Below are 20,972 nucleotides of genomic sequence, written 5' to 3' on the forward strand. Positions count from 1 at the left end.
TCATTTTTAGTAAGTTAAATTATCGGCGATTTGGTCACAGGGCTTTTGCATCAAGCATTTTGTAAAAGAACAAAATGGTGATAGGGTGGTTCTCCATATCTGACTGTCTAAATATTTGGTAAAAAAAAGGACAAGCACATGAAAGAATTCATAAATTTAAAAATGTTTTTTTAAAAGTAGGAAGTTGCCGCCTATATTCATTGTGTATTTCCTCCATATTCTATTATCCTTTCTCAGTAAATAAACAAGAAAATAAGTGATAAAATATTAAAATAAAAATAAAGGCAAATCATGTTACTGAAAGTAGAGAGGCAGTGCTGAGATTTTAATTTTAGGATCAGTGAATTTTTTAAATCCACAAAAACCTTGCTTTTTCTCTCTGCAAAACAGAGATCATAAAATCTACACCACAGGGTTGTCCATGGGGTTGAAATGAGATAATATATATTTAGTAGTTAAAGAAACAGTGTTGATTCCACTCCGATTGCTCTCTTGGGCAGACAGGATGTACAGTGAAAAAAGCATGTGAGTTGAGGTTGCAGATGTTGGTGTGAATTCTTTGCCATGTATGAGTTCCTTTATTTAATTAATTAATTAGTTAATTTGCACCTGAGGATATATTTATTGATTTTAGAGAGAGAGGGAAGGAGAGAGAGAGGGAAACAACTTGGTTGCCTCCAGTACGCGCTCCAACCGTGATCGAACCCACAATCTAGGTATGCGCCCTGACTGGGGATGGAACCTGAAACCGCTTTGGTGTACGGGATGACGCTCCAACCGACTGAGCCACTGGCCAGTGCTTGGATGAGTCCTTTTCATCTCTCTGAATCTCCATTTCTTCGGCTCTAACCGAGTTTATCATGTCACCCTTGCAAGATAAGATAAAGTGCATGGGCTCTCCCAGGTGTCTTGCAGGTTCTGGAATCTGGATGTTGATCCGGGGGAAGAGGGTGTCTGTGCCTGTGACAAACGTGCCGTATCATCAGCTTCCCCTCCACGAATGACCTCGCTCCTTTTCTGTTCGCAGCGACCCTGCAGCGTGCCACCCCGGGCATGGACACCTTTTCCCGTGTCTGGAGGAGCAAGGCTGGTAGTGCCATCGCCCGGTCCCGAAACTGCTAAGGCCATCTCAGGGGCGTGGGCGCCAGGAGAGGAGGGCGACACCCGAGGGCCAGAGCCATGCCTTTCGGCCTGAAGCTCCGCCGGACACGGCGCTACAACGTCTTGAGCAAGAACTGCTTCGTCACCCGCATCCGCCTGCTGGACAGCAATGTCATCGAGTGCACGCTGTCGGTGGAGAGCACGGGGCAGGAGTGCCTGGAGGCTGTGGCCCAGAGGCTGGAGCTGCGGGAGGTAAGGGTGTGAGTGTGGCGGGTGCGCCAGCGAGAACTCACCCAGGGGACCACCCACCTGTCTTGGCACCTGCCTTGCTTTTCCGCCTCAGCCTGGTGGTTAGAAGAACCCTGTTATATTAGCAGGGGCTCGATCTTACAGCCTTCAGTGGAGAGAAGCGAGAACGCGCCTAGAGCTTCCAGGGGGTGACGGCCTCCCTTTGGTTTCCACTGATGGCAAGGGTTAGGGGGAGTTGGAAATGAGAGGCTCTCCTCGCCAAAGTCATTTTCTGCCTGTACAAGGGTGGAGTGGTTGCTGGGGTGGCATCCCGGCTGCCTGTCAAGGCGAGAACGCCCACGTAGGGAGGGATGCAGCTGCCTTCCTTTTTTGCCCGTTTGTGTCTCTGTTTCCTTCTTCAAAGGGAAGAAAAAGAGAACAAGCATTTAGAGTGAGTGCGAGCAGAGAGGTTTTTTGTAGGAGTGTGGAACATGGGGTTTTGTTCCCTCTAAGATTCTTCCTGAGCCTCGTTTCCTTTGTACCGTCTGTGCGCCTTCTTTGGGCTGTAAGCAAACCCAGGTTGACTGTACAGTCAGTCATGGCATTGCTCTCTAGGAGAGCCTCTTACTCAGGGCAGCGTGTCCTTCCGAACAAGCCGGCCCTGCGGTTTCCAGTCTTACAGACACTCCGGAGAGGAGACGTGGTGAGCACCGCACACAGCATTTGTCTTGAGAACCATGCGTCATACCGGCTAGTGGGTAAGGGAATGGTTGAGTGGTTGCCGGAGCTGAAATGGCTATAGCTCCTGAGATGCAACCCCTACTCCTAGGCCCTGTGACATCCTTGCCCAAGACCTCAGGGTGATGGAGAAGAGGGGAGGTGCCTGTTGGAAGTGGTGGATGGATGGTGTTTGATCCCCGCCCCTCACGCGCCACCTTCTCTCCATGTGCATATAGGATGTGGGGTCACGCACGAAAGGTCGTCTTCTCCCCTTGGCGTCTTCCACAGGCCCACTCTTATCCCTGGAGGGGCTGTTCTGCCTGAGCACTTCTGCCTCCTGCTGGCCTTCATGTTTATTCTCTGATTTCAGAGGTCAGGTCTTCGGAGTTGATTCTCCTGTGTAGGAGCCCATCTTGCCCAGCCGACTTGTCAAACTCTGACACACTAGAATAAACATACTCTGACCTTGTTTGTCTATGGCCGGCTCTTTTTTTTGCTTATTAGTAACTCATTTGGGTAGATTTATTTATTTATTTTTAAATAGTTTTATTTATTTTAGAGAGGAAGGGAGAGGTAGAGAGAGATAAAAACATCAATGATGAGGGAGAATCACTGATCGGCTGCCTCCAGCATGACCCCTTACAGGGAATTGAGTCCACAGCCTAGGCATGTGCCCTTGACTGGAATGGAACCTGGGACTCTTCAGTCCACAGGCCAATGCTCTATCCACTAAGGCAAACCGGCTAGGGCTGGAAATATATATTTAAACATAGGGCTGTGCATGAATATAAAGGAAGAACCTTAATGCTGCAGATCAGTTGGGCAGGAAGCTGGTCTAAATTCTTGGCAAACATTTAGTTACAGATCATTTAAAAATATATGCAGTGATTTTCCTTTTGAGTATGGTATTCCCAGTAAGTCACATTAGAGTAATTAAGTATTCTTCACGCGCATTGGGAGGCATAGAGCATGTGGTTAAGTAGTTACAGGCGCAGCCTTTGGAGTCTTGGACTTGAGTTCAACTTACAGTTCTGCCACATTTTAGTTAGGTAACCTTGGAAAAGTAATTTCATTTCTGGAAAATGGGAATAATGACCCTCATTTTACTTAGGGCCGTTGTCAATATTAAGAGGTACAGTATGGGAAATGTGCAGTGCTGTCTCTAATAATATAATAACGTGATTGTTCCAATTTGAGAGTCTTTTTCAATGAAGAAAATCTTGAGCAACTGCAGTGCATCAGACATTGTTGTTAAGATGTGCACAGACTGCCCAGCTGGTGTGGCTCAGTGATTGAGTGTTGACCTATGAACCAGGCGGTCACGGTTCGATTTCCGGACAGGACACATGCCCGGGGTTTCAGGCTCCATCCCCAATAGGAGGAGGCAGCCAATCAATGATTCTCATCATTGATGTTTCTATCTCTTTTCCTCTCCCTTCTTGTCTGAAATCCATAAAAAAATATTTTAAAAAAAGATGTGCAGACTAGTAGGGCATCCAACATTTACACGAACAGCTGCGAACGAATGTGATCCATGCTGAGATGCAGTGCAGGGACAGCCATGCCCTCCTGCCCCACTGAACACCGCAGCCCTGGCAGAGAGAGGAAGCCTCAGGGAAAGGAGGAGCAGGGACTTGAAGGAGACAGAGGAGATCAGCAGGTGGAAGAGAAGGCGAGGTCACCCTGGGCGTGGGGAACAGGATTTTTGCAGATCCAGGGATGTGAAAAAGCAGCACATTCTTGGGAACTGAAAAGCCACCTCTGCCAATCACCAGGTAGAGCTACAGCGGAAGGCGCAAGGTGAGGCGTGCCTGGAGATGCGGAGGGTTAGTCATTACTCTCCGCAAACTATTGTTCCTGGTAGTGAGAGGGCAAAGGTCAAGCCCAGATTATCGCACAACCGTGTTGTCACAAAGGCCAGAGCAGGGAAGTCACATTCTGCTGTCAGGTGTGTGTGGCAGGGTGACTGATCCTCTAATGCTCAGGGGTGGTGCGCGCTTAGCGCTGGCTTTATTTTGACGTGCCCCCAGCGGGTGCATCCGCATTAGAGCACATCACTTTCTTTCCTAATTGTGTGCTTTTGTTCTGTGACAGATGGCGTCTGAGCTATGGCCTTTTGAGAAACAATCTGGTAGCTACTTCTGAACTGAAGGGTGAGCTAGAGCAGTCCGGTACTTTGTTCCTCTTTTGTGCATCCACACCTGGAGGAGGAATGCGCTCTCCACTCCGAGGCTCAAGTCGGAGGGGTGACCGGGGTCTGCTCCACTCACTTGACTTTGTATTGGGGTCAGTTTCCAAATAGAGCCTTTGGCGCTTCAGAGGAGAAAGTGGACATCCATCTAAAATATAACAACACGTTTGGTCTTGATGAGGCTTGGAAACCCGATTCGGGCGGGTATTGCCTTTTGCCAGTAGACGTGCCCTGTGGTTTAGGTGTATCCTAAACTTGGTAATAGCTTTATATTAGGAAAGGAAAATTAATTTTGATTTAATTTTAGATCTGCATTAATTACAATTTGTGTTTCGTCCCTTAATTTTAGTAGATAATTTTTTTAATGCAGTTTTAGGTTTACAACAAAATTGAGTGGGAAGCAGAGTTCCATGTACCACCTGCCCCCACCTGCTCTCCTCTTCTCCTCCGCCATCAACATTCTGAATCACAGGGAGCATTTGTTACAATTGATGAATCCACATTAATACATCCTTGTCCCTCCAAGTCCACAGTTTACATTAGAACAGAGAGAAAAAGAGAAAGAGAGAGAGAGAGAGAAAGAGAGAGAGAGAGAAACATTGATTTTTTTTGTTGTTCTACTTATTGATGCATTCATTGGTTGCTTCTTGTATGTGCCCTAACCAGGGATCGAACCTGCAACCTTGGTGTATTGGGATGATGCTCTAACCAACTGGGCCCATTAGGGTTCCCTCTTGGTGGTGTACATCCTGTGCATTTTGACAGATGTGTAATGACATGTGTCCACAGGGGAAGCTTTTTGAGGGTCAAGTCTGGTTCTGAATGCAGTGATGTGCTGCCATGTCAAATGGCATCCAGATGGCCCAGGCCTAGTTCCTAGGTCAGCACATACAGTCCCGCCCAGGGAAGCTGAATATAATAGGGTCCCTGCTCCCAGAAACCCCAGAGTTTAGAGAAGAGGACAAACAAGCAGCAAAGCAATGGGAACAGTCCGTACCGAGGTACAGAAACAGGAAAGCCCATGGAATTTTCAGGGAAGGGCAGAGTTCAGTTTGCACCGATCCATTTGTGTGTGTGTGTGTGTGTGTGTGTGTGTGGAGGGGTCAAGGCGGGGAGGACAGGAGTGTGGAAGGGCTGGGAGGAGTCCGCTTTTGAAGCTTTGAATGTATCTGGATAGGGAATTTTAGCCAGATCCTGTAGGAGATCATTTCCAAAACGTGTCACCAAAATAATGAAAACAACTGCCACCCTTTACTGGTAATGTGCTACCTGTTGTGCTGAGCACCTTCCATAGGTCAGCTATTTAATTCTCATAACAAGCCTGGAAGGTGGCTCTCCTGCTACCCCTGTTTTATGGATGTGGGACCACAGTTCAGGCTGCCCTGCCCGCTTTCGCTGGGCTGGCTCACACCCAGGCAGGCTGGCTCCACCATTCTAATTCCCAGGGATGTGTAGTGGCAGAAGAGGGGCCGTGGTCCACGATTTGGGAAACACCCTTGGAAGCTCTATAGGTTAGGAAAAAAATGCTGAACTCAGTGTTTCACAGTTATTTTAGTTTTCTATTAAATCCTCTTTGAATTCCTTGGGGAATAAAACGCAGCCCTGAGATGGAAAGCCGTGGAAGGATTTCAAGGCGGAGCCTGACATTGATCACCTTGGGTTGAGGACTGTGGTCAGCAAACTGCGGCTCGCGAGCCACATGTGGCTCTTTGGCCCCTTGAGTGTGGCTCTTCCTAAGCCTTAGGAATACCCTAATTAAGTTAATAACAATGTACCTACCTATATAGTTTAAGTTTAAAAAATTTGGCTCTCAAAAGAAATTTCAATCGTTGTACTGTTGATATTTGGCTCTATTGACTAACGAGTTTGCCGACCACTAGTTTAGGAGAAGAACCAAAGAGCAAAAGAGGAATGGGGATTGGAGGGACAGGAGCATCAGAGATGGCCATTAGGTAGACGCAACAATAATCCCGGCAAGAGGAAATAAAATGAATTCCCCTTGCCAGGATTATTTTTAATTGTTTTAAGTTCAGAACAAAAAAAAATAGGTAGGAGCTTCTGGCCAGGAACTTCATTAAAGGAAGGGATTTAAGAGATACAGAAGCTCAGAAGATTAGAATTCTGATAATATAGTTACAACATATTTGGATTCATGGATTTCACCCATTTTTTTCCCCCAAATGAAATAGTGGCACTTTTAACGTATAAAATGCATCTGTTCTGTTTGCAGAAGGGATGGCTGGCGGGAGTTCCATTTCCTGTGTCCTTTTTTGCCCCCAACCCAGTTTGAAAAATCTCTGGCCTAGGTTAAGAGAGAAATAGTTAAAGCAATGTGGCCTGATGACTGATTCTCATATTTTAAAAATAAATACATGGAGAAGCAGCAGAGTTGAATGGCTAGGAAGCTGAGCTTGGATCAAACTACCCGAGTTTGAACCCCGGCTCTGCCACTTCTTAGCTGTGTAATCTTGGGCAGTTGCTTAACTGCTGGTGCCTCGATTTTCTTATCTGTAAATGGAGATGTAATAGTAACAGCCTCCATGAGTTGTCGGGGCATTAAATGAGTTCGTTTTTGCCATAGTATGGACAGTGCTTGGCACAGGATGGTTAAGGAACCATCCCTGTTTCGATAGGGTGGTCCCCTCGACAGGACACCGCACATGCTCTCTGGGCTCTGCTCCTATGTTCTCAGGGAACTGGCTCTCCCCCTTTTATAAGTCTGCTTGTTCCACTTAAAAAATATTTGTATTGATTTCAGAGAGGAAGGGAGCGGGAGAGAAAGATAGAAACATCAATGATGAGAGAGTCATTGATCAGCTGCCTCCTGCACACCCCACACTGGTAATTGAGCCTGCAACCCAAGCATGTGTCCTGACCGGGATTCGAACCTTGACCTCTTGGTTCATAAGTTGACTCTCAACCACTGAGCCACACCGGCTGGGCTGCTTGGTCCACTTATCGGTGGCTTTTGTTATTACATACTGACCTTACATGAAGCCAAACTCTTTCAATGACTTGAACAGTTACTACTCATTTAAGACTGTGCGGCTGTTGAACGCTTACAGTGTGCTAGTTTGAACTTAGATGTGCAGTAAGTGTAAAATATGTATCTGATTTTGAAGGCCTAGTATGGAAAAAAAGTTAAGATGTTCCGTTAATCATTGTTATGTTAGTTACACGTTGAAAGCATCATATCTCAAATTTATCATTTAAAATAAAAGTTATTACAGCTAATTTTATGTCTTTGTACTTTTCCATCTAGCTACTAGAACATTTAAAATTAAATATGCGGCTCCCAGCCCTAACCGGTTTGGCTCAGTGGGTAGAGCGTCAGCCTGTGGACCGAAGGGTCCCAGGTTAGATTCTGGTCAAGGGCATGTACCTTGGTTGTGGGCACATCCCCAGTAGGGTGTGTGCAGGAGGCAGCTGATCGATGTTTCTCTCTCATTGTTGTTCCTAGCTCTCTATCCCTCCCCCTTCCTCTCTGTAAAAAAATCAATAAAATATATTTTAAAAAAATGTGGCTCCTATTTTTACTAAACATGGCAAGGAGCCATGCTAATAGTAGTAAATAATACAAAGAAGTCTAATAAAATGTAAAAATATGCTAGCATTATTTCCTTTAGGGATAATCTTGACTCTAGTTTTAATTAGGAAACAATAAATGGAGGAGGGGTAAATACTTGGACCAACGTGCCTGAGTAACTCTATTCAACTTAGAGAACTGTTGTTCTATGAGGAAGTCCAGCCTTCTTGGGAATGTGAATTCAGTAACTCCTGGCCTCATGGCTAGACTAAGAACACTGGTTTTTAAAAGAACCGCAAGAAAAAAATCCATAATCATTTCCTAGGGTGGGTGAATATCCTCCAGTGTATCCCCCTTTTCATTTGTAAATTTTTATTTTTGTCTTTCCTAAAAGCTGATTTATCCAAGGCTATTGGCTGCAGGAAAGATGCCTTGCATTTTGCTATTTTCATCATGGCTGGAGTTTATAAAGATATGGAATCTTAAACATGCATTTCCTATCATCAAAGAAAAGCTAACTTACTTTAAGGATATTTCTGTGGTTTGCTTGTATGCTAATGTTTTCAGAATTGGTGACTTAAGCGTGATTGTGGGAGTATTTGTTTGATTTAATGGAACGCCTAATTTCCTGACCCTGTCAGAGAATAGTGGCATTTGCTGCACTTGAGAGCCTGCTTCACCACAGCCATGTATGTTTGTATGTGCAGTGGACTAAAATAATCAACACCAATAAAGAATCAATTGAAAAGTAGTCAGCTCGGAAGATTTCCAGTCTTCCAGTTTGTATTGCTTTTTGTCTTCGTAAGGATAATAATCTTTTTAGCTTAATGTCAGCTCTGTGAGGCAAATTGACACCAGTGTCTATTTTCTAGACATAGAGACTGTAGGTGAAATCATTCCCCCAGTCTTAACTTGTAAGTCTTCATCGTTTTGCCTATTCGGAGTGATTTTTTCGTGGCTATGAGATTTGCTTCTTGGGTCTGTGTTACTCTGCAGTTTCTTTTCCTGTACTGTGATGAAGAGATCGGCCAGGAAAATGAAGGTGGTGCAGGAGTAAATTATAGATGTGTCAGCTCTAGAAACCTCAGACGTACCTAGAGAAGAGGTTGATTGCACACAAGTTGTTTAGTACAATTATCCACCTGATGACCAGTGGCTTATTTTCCAAAGCCATTGGAATGTGATCGCATGAAGCGCCGTTGCAGAGCCCGCCTGTACGTCTTTAGAAGTATTTCCCTAGCCTCGGTGGAAGTTTTAGTGCTTTACCTAATTCCTGTATGTTTTATGTGGAGGCAGAGCAACTCTCTAACTTTACAACTGAAGTACTGCAGGCAACCTGTTACAACTTCGTGCAAGAAATTTTAAACTTTTGCTTCTGGATGATTAACTCTTCAGAATGCTTGAGATAAGATCATGGACTTAATCCCTAGTAATTGCCAAGGCTGTGTCTGTAACCCTTACAAATAGCATTAAAGCTCTGCCATTGGTTGAAAAATTAGAAAAAAAACCTAACAACCCCCAAGAAATATTTTCCTGTTAATAGCCAGTGTTGCTGGGGAGGGGGAGAGGGATAACACCATCTCTACAAATAAATGAACAAATGAATAAAAAAATGCTCCAGAGTGGCCCTGGCTGGTGTGGCTCAGTTGGTTGAATGTCATGCCATGCACCGAAAGATCACCGGTTCGATTCCCTGTCAGGGCACATGTCCGGGTCCTCAGCGGGAGTATATACATCAGAGGCAAACGATTGATGTTTTTCTTTCACATCGATGTTTCTCTCTCTCCCTTTCCCTTCCTCTCTTTCTAAAAGTCAATAAAAACATATTTTAAAAAAACAACTAACAATGCTCCAGACTGTTTTGGAAGACCATGACTCCCTACAGTCTTTTCATGATACCAAAAGAGAAAGAGACCTTACTTTGACACTAAAATAGTCACACACCACTCTATCACTGAAGAAACTAACATATTTTTGAGTGCCTGCATATGCGTTTGCTTCCTCTGTTCAAATGCAAAGCTCCAAGCCAAGCTAACCAGGAAACTACTCATGAAAACGACAACGTAATGTGGCTCCCCTGTGTCTTTTCTTAGTGGTGCATTTTTAGTAACTGATTCAGAGGTACGGTTGCTCTCCTGGGAGCTGGTTCTCCTGTCTTCTTTTCTCATCATTTGCAATGAACTCATTGCAGAATTAGCACCCTTGAGCTGTTTTTCCTAGAAAACGAGAGGAATAAAAAGGGATTGATAGCTCACCAGGAGGTATGGTGAGGAGGAGGTGGACCTGGCTTAGGTTGGGTGCCTCAGAGATAGACCGATCAAGTAGTCCCTGAATTAACTTGGGAAACACAGTGGGAGACCTTTGATTACGGAGGAGCTGGTTTCTATTCGGATTCATCCACCACGTTCTCCTCAACCGTGTGGCGATGTTTAGCAGTGAGGCTCAGCTTCCGGAATGCAGCTGGAGTGTAAGTTGGCAAGTCAGCTGTGAACAGGCCTGCTGTGGTCCCAGCTGGGCCTGAGGGGATGATGGTCCCTTGGCTAACACACAGGAAGTTGGTCGGTGCCCACGTTAATCGAAGCGAGCGGTTAGGTTCTGATTCCATTTCCTGCGTGGCACTGTATACACGTGGCAGAACACACCAGTGCCGCATTGCAAACTTGAGAGCTGGGTAGGAGCTTTTTTGTTTGTTTGTTTGTTGTTGTTTTTGTTTTTAAAATATATTTTATTGATATTTTACAGAGAGGAAGGGAGAGGGATAGAGAGTTAGAAACATAGATGTGAGAGAAACATTGATCAGCTGCCTCCTGCACACCCCCTCCCCCCCTACTGGGGATGTGCCCACAACCAAGGTACATGCCCTTGACCGGAATTGAACCTGGGACCCTTGAGTCCGCAGGACGATGCTCTATCCACTGAGCCAAGCCAGATAGGGCTGGGTAGGAACTTTGAGACGGGTTTTCTCCTCTACTGAATACCCCAGAGCCCAGATACAGCTGGCGTAGGAAGGAGGGCGGTGGCGTGGGCATGGAGAAGGTTACTTTGAGCATAGCTTCACTGAACAGTGTGCGGATGGGGAGCTCATGAATGGACTTTGCTTTTTACTTGACAAGTGAACTCAGCACTTGTAAAATTAGGTTGTCTGGCTGTCAGTAGGTAGCAACTGGGTCCGATAGGTTACCTTGTCTCATCCAATTCTACCCTGCATTGGAAACCCCATATTTTGAGTAGTTTTCTGTAATTTTTTTGGGGGGGGTAAATGCATAACGAGGCACCCTGAAATATGCTGTGTCCTATGGAAAAGGATGTGTTGGCAACAACAACACAAATCTTATGCCATGAATTAGGGTGTGTTTTTTTGCATTAGAAGTGGTTTGCCTTGTTATTTAGAGTTCTGTGCTATCCATGGTGGCTCAGCCCTGTTACCTTACCATGGTTTCTCTTGTACCTCATCATCCCCCCTTTCAATGTACGCACCTGTGTGTGCATTTATCTGTGCATGCGTGTGGGTGTGTGTGTGTACTCGATAGAATATTCTTGGGTGTGTATATATACTCTGTGGAATATTCTGTCTCAGGTTTTTCTTTGGGAGGAGATCAGGTCTGGTTTAGCGATTGGGTGGATGGGAATGAGAAAAGGAAATTTAAAATACTGGCCTTTATTCAAGCATAGGAGCAGGAAACACATTTTTTAAAAAATTTCCTTTTGAAAAATCCATCATAGCCTGTGAATGCAGTGACTGAGGGCCTTTTATAATTTGAATGTTACTAATCTGAGCGAGTGTTATCCTCTGAATGAAGTAAGGTCCATCAATTATACCCCCAAAAGTCAAGACTACTTTTAGCTGAAGACACTAAATCATGGGCAGCCTGTTAAGTAACTGTAAAGTTTGCCCTCCCTTTCTCCACCCATGCTTATAAAAGGGCTCTTTTCCAACTAAAATACTTACTCCATAGCACATTACTGTTTACATGTATTACCTCATTGATGCTATGCAGACTCGCCGCTGGCCGTCCAGAATACCCTTCTGTGGCCCTGCGCTCCGTAACAGAATTCAGTATAATGCAGAACTGCCTTGGCCCCTTTCCCAGTTTGTGAAGTACCCAGGTTCCCTCACATTAAGATCCACCTGAGCCTCCATCATGGATCTCCCAGGACAGCATCCGAGTGATGTGCCAGGGTCCCACCAACATCCGTAATGAGACTCTCAAGAAAACCCTGTGGGAGCCACTGCTCTGTGACTATTATTTTTTCTTACACATTTTATTTCATTTGTGTTTATTCATTTTTAGAGAGAGAGGAAGAGAAAGGGAGAGAGAGAGAAACATTGATGTGAGAGTAAGACATCGGTAGGCTGCCTCCTGCATGCCCCCGATCGGGGATCAAGCCTGAAACCCGGGCATGTGCCCTGACGGGGAACGGAACTGGCAATCTCTTGGGGCACGGGATGACCCCCAGCCACCTGAGCCACACTGGCCAGGGCTCTTACACCTTTCAGATTTTTGTGTGATGGACAGACAGGCTTCCCAGCTTTGACTTTGGCTTGCCTTTTCTCATGTAGTTCAGACAACTGCCGTTTGCTGATCCAGTGGTTCATGGGGTAGCCAATAGCGCTGATGAACAAGATTCTTGAGGCTTGCCTGCTTTTTTTCTCAGTGACGATGATGGTGGCAGTAGCATCAGCAGCCGCAGAAGACACCGTTTATGAAGTGGTTACTTAACAGGTGCCCCCCACAGGCACGGTTGGCTGGCATCACCGCATTTTTACCCCTAGGAGCCTCTGGGTGATAGGCGGCAGCAGCATCCCCATTTTACAGATGAGGAAGCTCTGAGACGTGAGGAGGCCCCGGAGCTTGGCCACCGCCCCCGAGGCAGTGAGGGCAACAGCTGGGAGATGAGTGACTTCAGAGCCTGTTCTCTTCAGCTCAGCCACATTTCCCCGCCTCTATGTCAGTGGTTCTCAACCATCTGGCCCTTTAAATACAGTTCCTCATGTTGTGACCCAGCCATAAAATTATTTTTGTTGCTACTTCATAACTGTCATGTTGCTACTGTTATGAATCGTCATGTAAATATCTGATATGCAGGATGGTCTTAGGCGACCCCTGTGAAAGAAGGTCGTTCGACCGCCAAAGGGGTCGCGACCCACAGGTTGAGAACCACTGCTCTACGTCATCAGTCACATTGGAACAGCTCCCGGACTCCCCGAAGCTGGAAGAGGAACAATAGGGTCGGAATTCACTCAAGCCAGTTTGTCTGAGTCGATAGAAATAGAATCTTGGCTCCGTTTGTTGGTATTTCGTTGCTCAAGAAATGCATAGACTTCTGGTGTGAACTTGCCCTGTGGGACAGTGTGGAGGAAATTGGACCAAATCGCCGCTCCCACCTGAAAGTATCACTTAAAAACACCCTGCAGAGGTTTTGGGCCTCTAGCTGTGTGGAGGCGAGGCCAGGTCTGGTTTTCTCGTGAAGTCAGAGTCAGAACTTTCCTGTAGATCTGGGTAGCACTGTGGCAGGGGTGAGCCACAGTATGGAGGAGGGGCGGCCAGCTGGCGGGGAACATCTGCACAGGAATGCCTTTGGAAATTAAACATCGTCCCGAAAACATTCTTTTGAAGGTAGGTTTCCAGGTGTGCTGTACAGCATTCGAGGCTGTAATTGAAATAGAAAAGAATGCTTCCAAAGCAGTGAGTGATCTGTTTTTTTGGCGATTGTTGTGCTAATCCTGAAATCTGAGCATCAATTCATATGAAGACATGATCGGATGCCTGAAAGCACCCGTTTTCATCATTGAGCCCATCGTTCAAAACTAAACTGGGTGAGGCTTCCTGTCCAAGGGTGAGAAATCTCACTTTCATCTATCAAATCCCACCATAATCGGCCAAGAACAGCCACCGGGGGCTCCATGGCAGCTGCGAAGAGGAGACCCCACCACTCTGAAAGCTTGATGTGGAGGAGGGATTCATGTAAAATGAAGTGGTCGAGGCAGTGTGGTTTAAAGGACTCCATTAAAGCTCCAAAGGAGAGAATCCATTTTCAGTTAAAATCTGGGACTGAATGGAAATATTCCACACTGTGGACGCTGGCCGTGGGCAGAAGGCTTTGTCCTAGGACAGCGGTTCTCAACCTGTGGGTCGCCAACCTGTGTGTTGCGACCCCTTTCACAGGGGTTGCCTAAGACCATCGGAAAACACATATGTAATTACATAGTGTTTTTGTGATGAATCACTATGCTTTCATTATGTTCAATTCGTAACAATGAAAATACATCCTGCATATCAGATATTTACATGACGATTCATAACAGTAGCAACATTACAGTTATGAAGTAGCCACGAAAATAATTTTATGGTTGGGTCACAACATGAGGCACTGTATTAAAGGGTCGCGGCATTAGGAAGGTTGAGAACCACTGTCCTAGGAGTTGAGTAATCGGTTCCTTTGCAGCAGGTGCAAGGACTGTGCTTGCCTTGGCTGGCCTGTTCCGTGTGAGAGCACGAGGCACCAGGAGCCACGGGAAAAGTCAGCCTTGAGATCTAAGGAAAGCGTCGGCGAGGTCCCCACCCTGCACCACCCCCTCTCCCTGACATGGGTGCATCGGCACCCGCATAGACAAACAGCAGCCATGGGTGTGGATACTGCCTCTGGGGACTCAGTGTCGATCACAATACATGTGTACATGTGGTTTCTTTTTAAGTCGTCCCAACGTCAAGAAAGTGACAGCTAAATGCTTGTGTATGGGCCGGGGAACTGAGGGGGCCGGGCGGCTGGGAGCCTCGTTTCCTGTGTGGTCTTGGGAAGGCCCTTGCGAGCAGGAACTGATGTTGTTTTGCCCTTTTATCTAGACGCACTACTTTGGCCTCTGGTTTCTCAGCAAGAGCCAGCAGGCACGATGGGTGGAGCTGGAGAAACCGCTGAAGAAACATCTGGACAAATTCGCTAATGAGCCTCTGCTTTTCTTCGGAGTCATGTTCTACGTGCCAAATGTGTCATGGCTTCAGCAGGAGGCCACGAGGTAGGTGCATTTTCCCCGGATTCCGTGTCAGGGCGTGGCTGAGCGGCGAGGCTTCTGATGAAGGACATGAGCTGGTGGTTGATCTAGGGTGCGTGCGTGCGTGTGTGTGTGTGTGTGTGTGTGCATGCGTGTGTGTGTGTATACGAGTGCGTGTGTTTAGTGGGCAGTAGATGGGGATTCTTTTCCAGTTGCTTTTCAGCTTGAGAACATTTGTTTGAATTCATGTCGCTAACTCCGACTCAACTGTTCCCTACAATGCTCGTAAGACAGCAGTGATCCTGAATCAGGTAGAAGCTTGCGTCTAGCAGCACGGCAGTATTCCTTGGAGGCTGTGGGGAAAATATGCTAGAATCGAATAAAAAAAAATGAACCTCCTGTTTACTGGGTAGTCAACTCCTTCCCTCAAAATGTCCCCAAACAAAATGTACCTTCAGACTTTGGATTTGAGGATTGGGAAGGTCACGGGAGATGGGAGTCGAGTTGAGGAAAATGTTGAGGGGGCAAGAGTTTGGATTGTCTGAGGGTGAATGAGGGGAGACCCACCCGGGGATTGGTCCCTTCCTCCTGCTCAGTGGCTGCTTAACACATTGTATGCGGGAAACGTGTTTACACATTTTACGTATTTATACGTTCTACCAGTGTAGTAGAGCACGGGACACGTATTAATACGTTTTTTATAGACTAGCGGTAGAATGCGGGTAACGTATAAATACGTAAACTAAAGTTATCGTAATTTTACTGAACGTTGCCATTTGCGCAAAAAATTAGCAAAAATGGCCCGCGCCACCTGTTAGCGCGATAAAAACTACCTGCAAACAATGTGTTAACCTTGGAGAGAATCACCTGCCGTCTTTGTAGTGATATTTCCCCTCATCTTTCAAGAGAGGGATTTGGATAAGTTCCTCAAGTTCGGATAGTCTGCGATTCTATGAATGATGCAAATGCATTTTTGTCGGTGGTGGTATAGTTCACTTATTGGTAAGAGTTTTCCATTAAAATGTCCTTGTTGGGGGGTTAGCTCGTCAAATGGTTATTTGCAGCAATAAAAGGCATTGCTTGAACTCTCTGATTTTTGCCTTTTCCCCGGATCCTGGCATTCTGAGTGCGTGGCAGCAGTGCCAGTGACATGCCGAGACAGAGGAACAAGCGGTATTCGACTCGATGAGTGCATGTGTGGCTTCTTAGATTTGAACTTTCTGAAATAGGATGTACTTGACATTTTTATATATACATTTTGAGGTAATGGCTTCTATCTTTTTTTTTTTAATAAAAACTGTTGTTAAGTAGGTGGTGTTTCTGTAAACAGAGGGCATGAGATAGCTCACAGTCTGACCCAGGAAACCTGTGTTCGCTCTTTAGGTGCCATTCGTTTGAAGCACTTGGTTGTATACTGCCATCCATTATTTTCAAGGTATTTCACTTTTCTAAGCCCTTTCTGTTTTTATTAAAAATATGTTTTTATTCATTTCAGAGAGAAAGATAGAAACATCAATGATAAGAGAGCATCATTGATCAGCTGCCTCATGCACGCTCCCTACTGGGGATTGAGCCCACAACCTGGGCATGTGCCCTTGATCAGAATCGAACCTGGGACCCTTCAGTCCACAGGCCAACACTCTATCCACTGAGCCAAACCGGCTAGGGCTAAACCCTTTCTGTACAAGATGATTTACACCTCAAATGTGGACGGTACCTGCTGGCTTATGAATCCTTGCTGAGTACTTACACAGTTAGGAACATAGCATTGGGTTAATAAGTACTTGCCGGTCGTGGCTCTCGGATCATTAACTGCAAGGCAATGAGTAACAAGACTGAAACACGGGCGATAAATTAATGCCTATGGAAAAAAGGCATCCGTGAGAAAAAAAAGAAGTGCTGCTACTTTAGACAGACTTATTCTATAAGGTCTGTTGTTGCAGAAGAGCAGTTGAAATGGCGAGGGACTCGGGCATTGTGCTTTATGAAGGTAAAGAAATCAGTTTGTTTGGAAAAATGAAGACTTGTGAGGTTGTGGTGGCTGCCCTGGGATATATGAAGACTTCTAGGGAAGGAATTCTGTGTCCACTCTGGGACACAAAATTAGGGCTGAGAGTGAGTGAAGTTCAAGGAATTGAAAGAGTTTGGTTACTTGGCTCAACATAAGAACATGGTTTCTAATAGCTAAGTCCATAAAAACGTGGAGCAAGCAGACATATAGAAGGGCAAGGTCCCTGGTGTCTGGAATTGCTGGCACAGAGCAGATAGTGATGTGGTGTCCCTGGAGGAGACTGTCATATGAGGTAGGATGTTGGAATAGACCAGTTGCTTAAACAGACCAGGACCTGCTATATCCTAATTACCCAGAGTGTTTATTATACATATGGATTCTAGGGCTGTACCAGAAGTCTGCATTGGAGTGTCTAAGGCTGGGGATCAGGAGGATGTATTGTTTAAAATAATATTCCTCAGGTGGTTCTGGTGTTCGTTCATACTTGGGAATCGATACATCAATTAACCTCTAAAGTTCTTTATAGTTTTAGATTTTCCAGGTAAGTAAAATTAACGCTGCATTATTTGGCTGTCAATATGTGTGCATTCCTAAGCTGAAAACACAGCAAAAAGTGTTTAGATCTCAAATTTGAGGTAAAGAGTAAGAGTTGTTGGTGGTGCTGGTTATTGAGGCTGGGGATGAGGGGGCACGTTTTTCCTTTTCCTTTAGAATTCCTTTTTGCTCAGTTAGCTTGGTCTGTTTAAGATGAAATTCGCTAAGGAGGGACAGTGTTTTCCAACACAAGATTCTGGAGCCAACTCTATTACTGTCATTTGCTCAGAAAAACTAACAGAGGAAATAATGCAACACTTTGAGGACACTTTTAGGCTCAAACATTAGAACTAAACTATGTAGATTTCTGATATAACCTTTGATGGTGGAGGATGCTTAAAGTTAGGAGCTGGGCTAGCATGAGGAGGTTGTGTGCGTGTGTGTGTGTGTGTGTGTGTGTGTGTGTGTGTGTGTGAGAGAGAGAGAGAGAGAGAGAGAGAGAGAGAGAGAGAGAGAGAGAGAGAGAGAATGAATGAGTATTTCAGGAATTTGTGTTGCCCCCAGGTGCCTTAGAACTGGAATGCTTCAAGGGGTGTCAGAGCAAATCAAAGACTTAACCTGGGGAGATGGAGAAATAAGAAAGAAAGATTGTAAGTACAGAAAGGAAAAATTTATAGAGGGAGAAAGGAACGCAGAAGGGACTAACATACACGTGGGAAGGTTGAGGGCCACCGACAGTGACTCAGGTGTGATTCAGTGAGACCTACCGTGGGTGGAAGGCACAGAGACTCACTAGAGTATAAAGAAGATATGGTTTGGACAGAATCGCATCTTTAAATGCTCAGGGTTTCTGGGTTTGGTGTTAGAGGCCAATAGATGAGCTGAATTCAAGGTGAAGAATGTTACTCAGAGTCATTAGGAGCCTTTGTGGGGTGGGGGTGGGGGGGGCAGCGGAAATCTGAGCAGTTTCAGGAGGTTTTAGAAGCATCTGGGGTCCCATCTGAATGTTGAAGCTCCTGAGGCAGAGCAGCCTGGAGGAGCAGTGGTGGGGCGGGGTTCCCGAGGAATCCTCACGGGAGGAGGAGGGTGGTGACTAACTCTGCAGCCGTCCGCTCTTACCCCAGTTTCCAGGCGGCTCAGGTGGGAGATGGGCTTTGGCATCTGCGAGCACCTGGGAGTGGCCGTGTCTGCCACCAAACAGTTCGTCTTTGTGATGCCCACAGAGAAAGATATTTGCATAGATTAGAAGTAGAAATCTGTCTTTCACTGTGGGCAAACCCGTTGGAGGAGGCAACCCTTCAACCATCTGTGCTTAAAAAATAAGCCTTTGTCTGGAGCCAACCAAACTTGTTTTCACCCAACACATGTTTGCAGTGGCCTGGCTCCCTCTCTTTGAGAGGGAAGCAGGTTCTATGGAATTCGTCAGGACCAGCACTTCTCCTCTCTGAAGAGAGTTTATTAGTAGAAGTAAACTGTTTGTTAGTTTGATGTGAGTTGACCCATGCATATTAAGACACATAGGGGTGAAAGGAAGTTATAATTAAAAGGCATGTATTTCATTTCTTATCCCCAGATAATCCCACCCTTGAAAGCTTGCAGGTTAGTAGACTATACAGCCCTGACCTGTGTGGTTCAGTGGTTGGAATGTCGGCCCGAGCACCTAAGGCTCATGGGTTTGATTCCTGGTCGAAGGCACATACCTGGGTTGCAGGCTCGATCCCTGGTCCTGGTTGGGATATATGCAGACACACAACCAATTGATGTATCTCTCCTCTCTCTCTCTCTCTCTCTCTCTCTCTCTCTCTCTCTCTCTCTCTCTCTCTCTTCCTCTCTCCCCATCCCTCCCTCCCTCCCTCCTTCCTCCTTCCCTTCCACTCTCTAAAAATCAATGGGAAAAATATCCTCAGGTGAGGATTAAAAACAACAACAAAAAATGGACTATACAAAACAACACAACAAAAATTTGCACATGTTGTTGGCTGCAAACTGTTTAAGAAAGCAGTGGACTTAATTGAAATGATCAAGTGCAGATATTTTTTTAAATTAAAAAATTAAGAAGCTCTGTTTTTTGACATTAATTTTGACATACTGTGTCTCATCTCCTGGATATAACCTTTGAAGAGCAAATCTCTTCATAAGTGAGGGAAATTGGCCAAGATACTATGATTGAGTTGGGCGAGAAATGAACCACTCAGGCCCTAGTTTTAGGTGATAATTGAAGGAGAAGACAAAAGATATTAAAAGGAGAATACACATAGGAGTACACATCCAAGGAAAAAGAAATCTCTTGATATTCTCACAGAAGTGTGAAGAAACTGGTGGAAAGGACACCCTCGTAGACAGATGGAGGGTGAGTCATGAAGCCATAGGAATCCAGGAGATTAAGAAGAAAGTTTGTTAACCCCACTCCGAACTGTAAGACACATTACCTTGGGGCTGTAAAAACGTTCGTTTTCCCTAAACCTTTGGTTAAAATGACTCAAGGGATGGGGCCATCATAGGTTTATTTATTTTTTATTTTTTCCCCCATTTCGCTTAGCGTCTCATATTCTTTTTGCCAGCTTTTCTGTTGAGCACAGGGACTCTCACTCGCAGTTCATCTTCCCCTGACTCAAAGGAAAGATTTTTGTAATGTGTTTTAATCATTTGCATAGCAACAGGCTCATTATAAACACATGGTTTTCAGCTTTTTCTGGACACAGAAGGAAAAAAGATGGCTTGTGAGAGGTGGAGAAATTCTTAGTCAAACAGAAGGATACTTAATAATAGCAAAGGGAAGCCAGGGAACTCCTGGCCAAGATCACTGCTTTGAGTTTAGCTCTGGGCTTTCTCCAAGTCTTTCTCCAGTTGAGGAAGTCCCTCTTGAGGTTTTTTTTTTTTTTCTCCAATATGAAAGGGAAAACTTCTCAACGAAAAAGTAATTTTTGAAGAGGGAATCTAGGCTTCAGAATTTTAAGCTGCTGACCCCATGTGTGCGTGGTTTGAAAAAAAACATCTAATCCTGGGACATTTTTCTTGTACCAGAACATGTTTGTCTTTGCATTGCTCACTGTGGAATGGTATGTTTGCCTAGTGCAAAGGAGCTTTTCATGGTCCCAGTGAGGGCAGATAACCTTTCCTTTTTCCAGGACGGGCTTGCAGCCTGGAGTTCAGGGGGGGCTGCCTGCCCTCCTTGTGGGGAGCTCTGTATAGAAGCAAAGCAGCAGAACCGTGGCTGTACCCTGCACAGCCACTCCACTCGCCAAGGACAGTCCCAGCGCCCTCTCGTGCATCTGGCCAAAAGCCCTGGTCTGCAGGACCTGTCCCAGGCTCCCTCCATCTAGTGCAGCGGTTCTCAACCTGTGGGTCGCGACCCCTTTGGCGGTCGAACGACCCTTTCACAGGGGTCGCCTAAGACCATCCTGCATATCAGATATTTACATTACGATTCATAATAGTAGCAACATGACAGTTATGAAGTAGCAATGAAAATAATTTTATGGCTGGGTCACAACATGAGGAACTGTATTTAAAGGGCCAGAAGGTTGAGAACCACTGATCTAGTGGGTGCTGCCCCCGTGTTTTCTGTGCATCTCCCAAGTCTGTGCTAGTCTGCTAGGTCAGGCTGCCTCCCACTCATTCCCGGGAAGATTTAAAAAAAATGCTTAATCTCTGTATGGGGACATTCTTC

General features: G+C 45.5%; 1 protein-coding gene across 1 annotated transcript in view; it reads left to right on the top strand.

Moving 5' to 3' along the window:
• Positions 1-1,179: 1,179 nt before the first annotated feature.
• Positions 1,180-20,972, top strand: part of PTPN14 (protein tyrosine phosphatase non-receptor type 14) — a gene marked incomplete at its 5' end in the record, with an annotated part of 93,943 nt that continues 74,150 nt past the window's right edge. Inside the window, 2 exons of the mRNA XM_081112672.1 lie at positions 1,180-1,353; positions 14,612-14,781. Coding sequence (XP_080968798.1) covers positions 1,180-1,353; positions 14,612-14,781 — 344 coding nt within the window. The remainder of the gene's footprint in view (positions 1,354-14,611; positions 14,782-20,972) is intronic.

The sequence above is a fragment of the Myotis nattereri genome (genome assembly GCF_964212035.1).
Source record: "Myotis nattereri genome assembly, chromosome: 18".
In the NCBI taxonomy this organism is placed as follows: domain Eukaryota; kingdom Metazoa; phylum Chordata; class Mammalia; order Chiroptera; family Vespertilionidae; genus Myotis; species Myotis nattereri.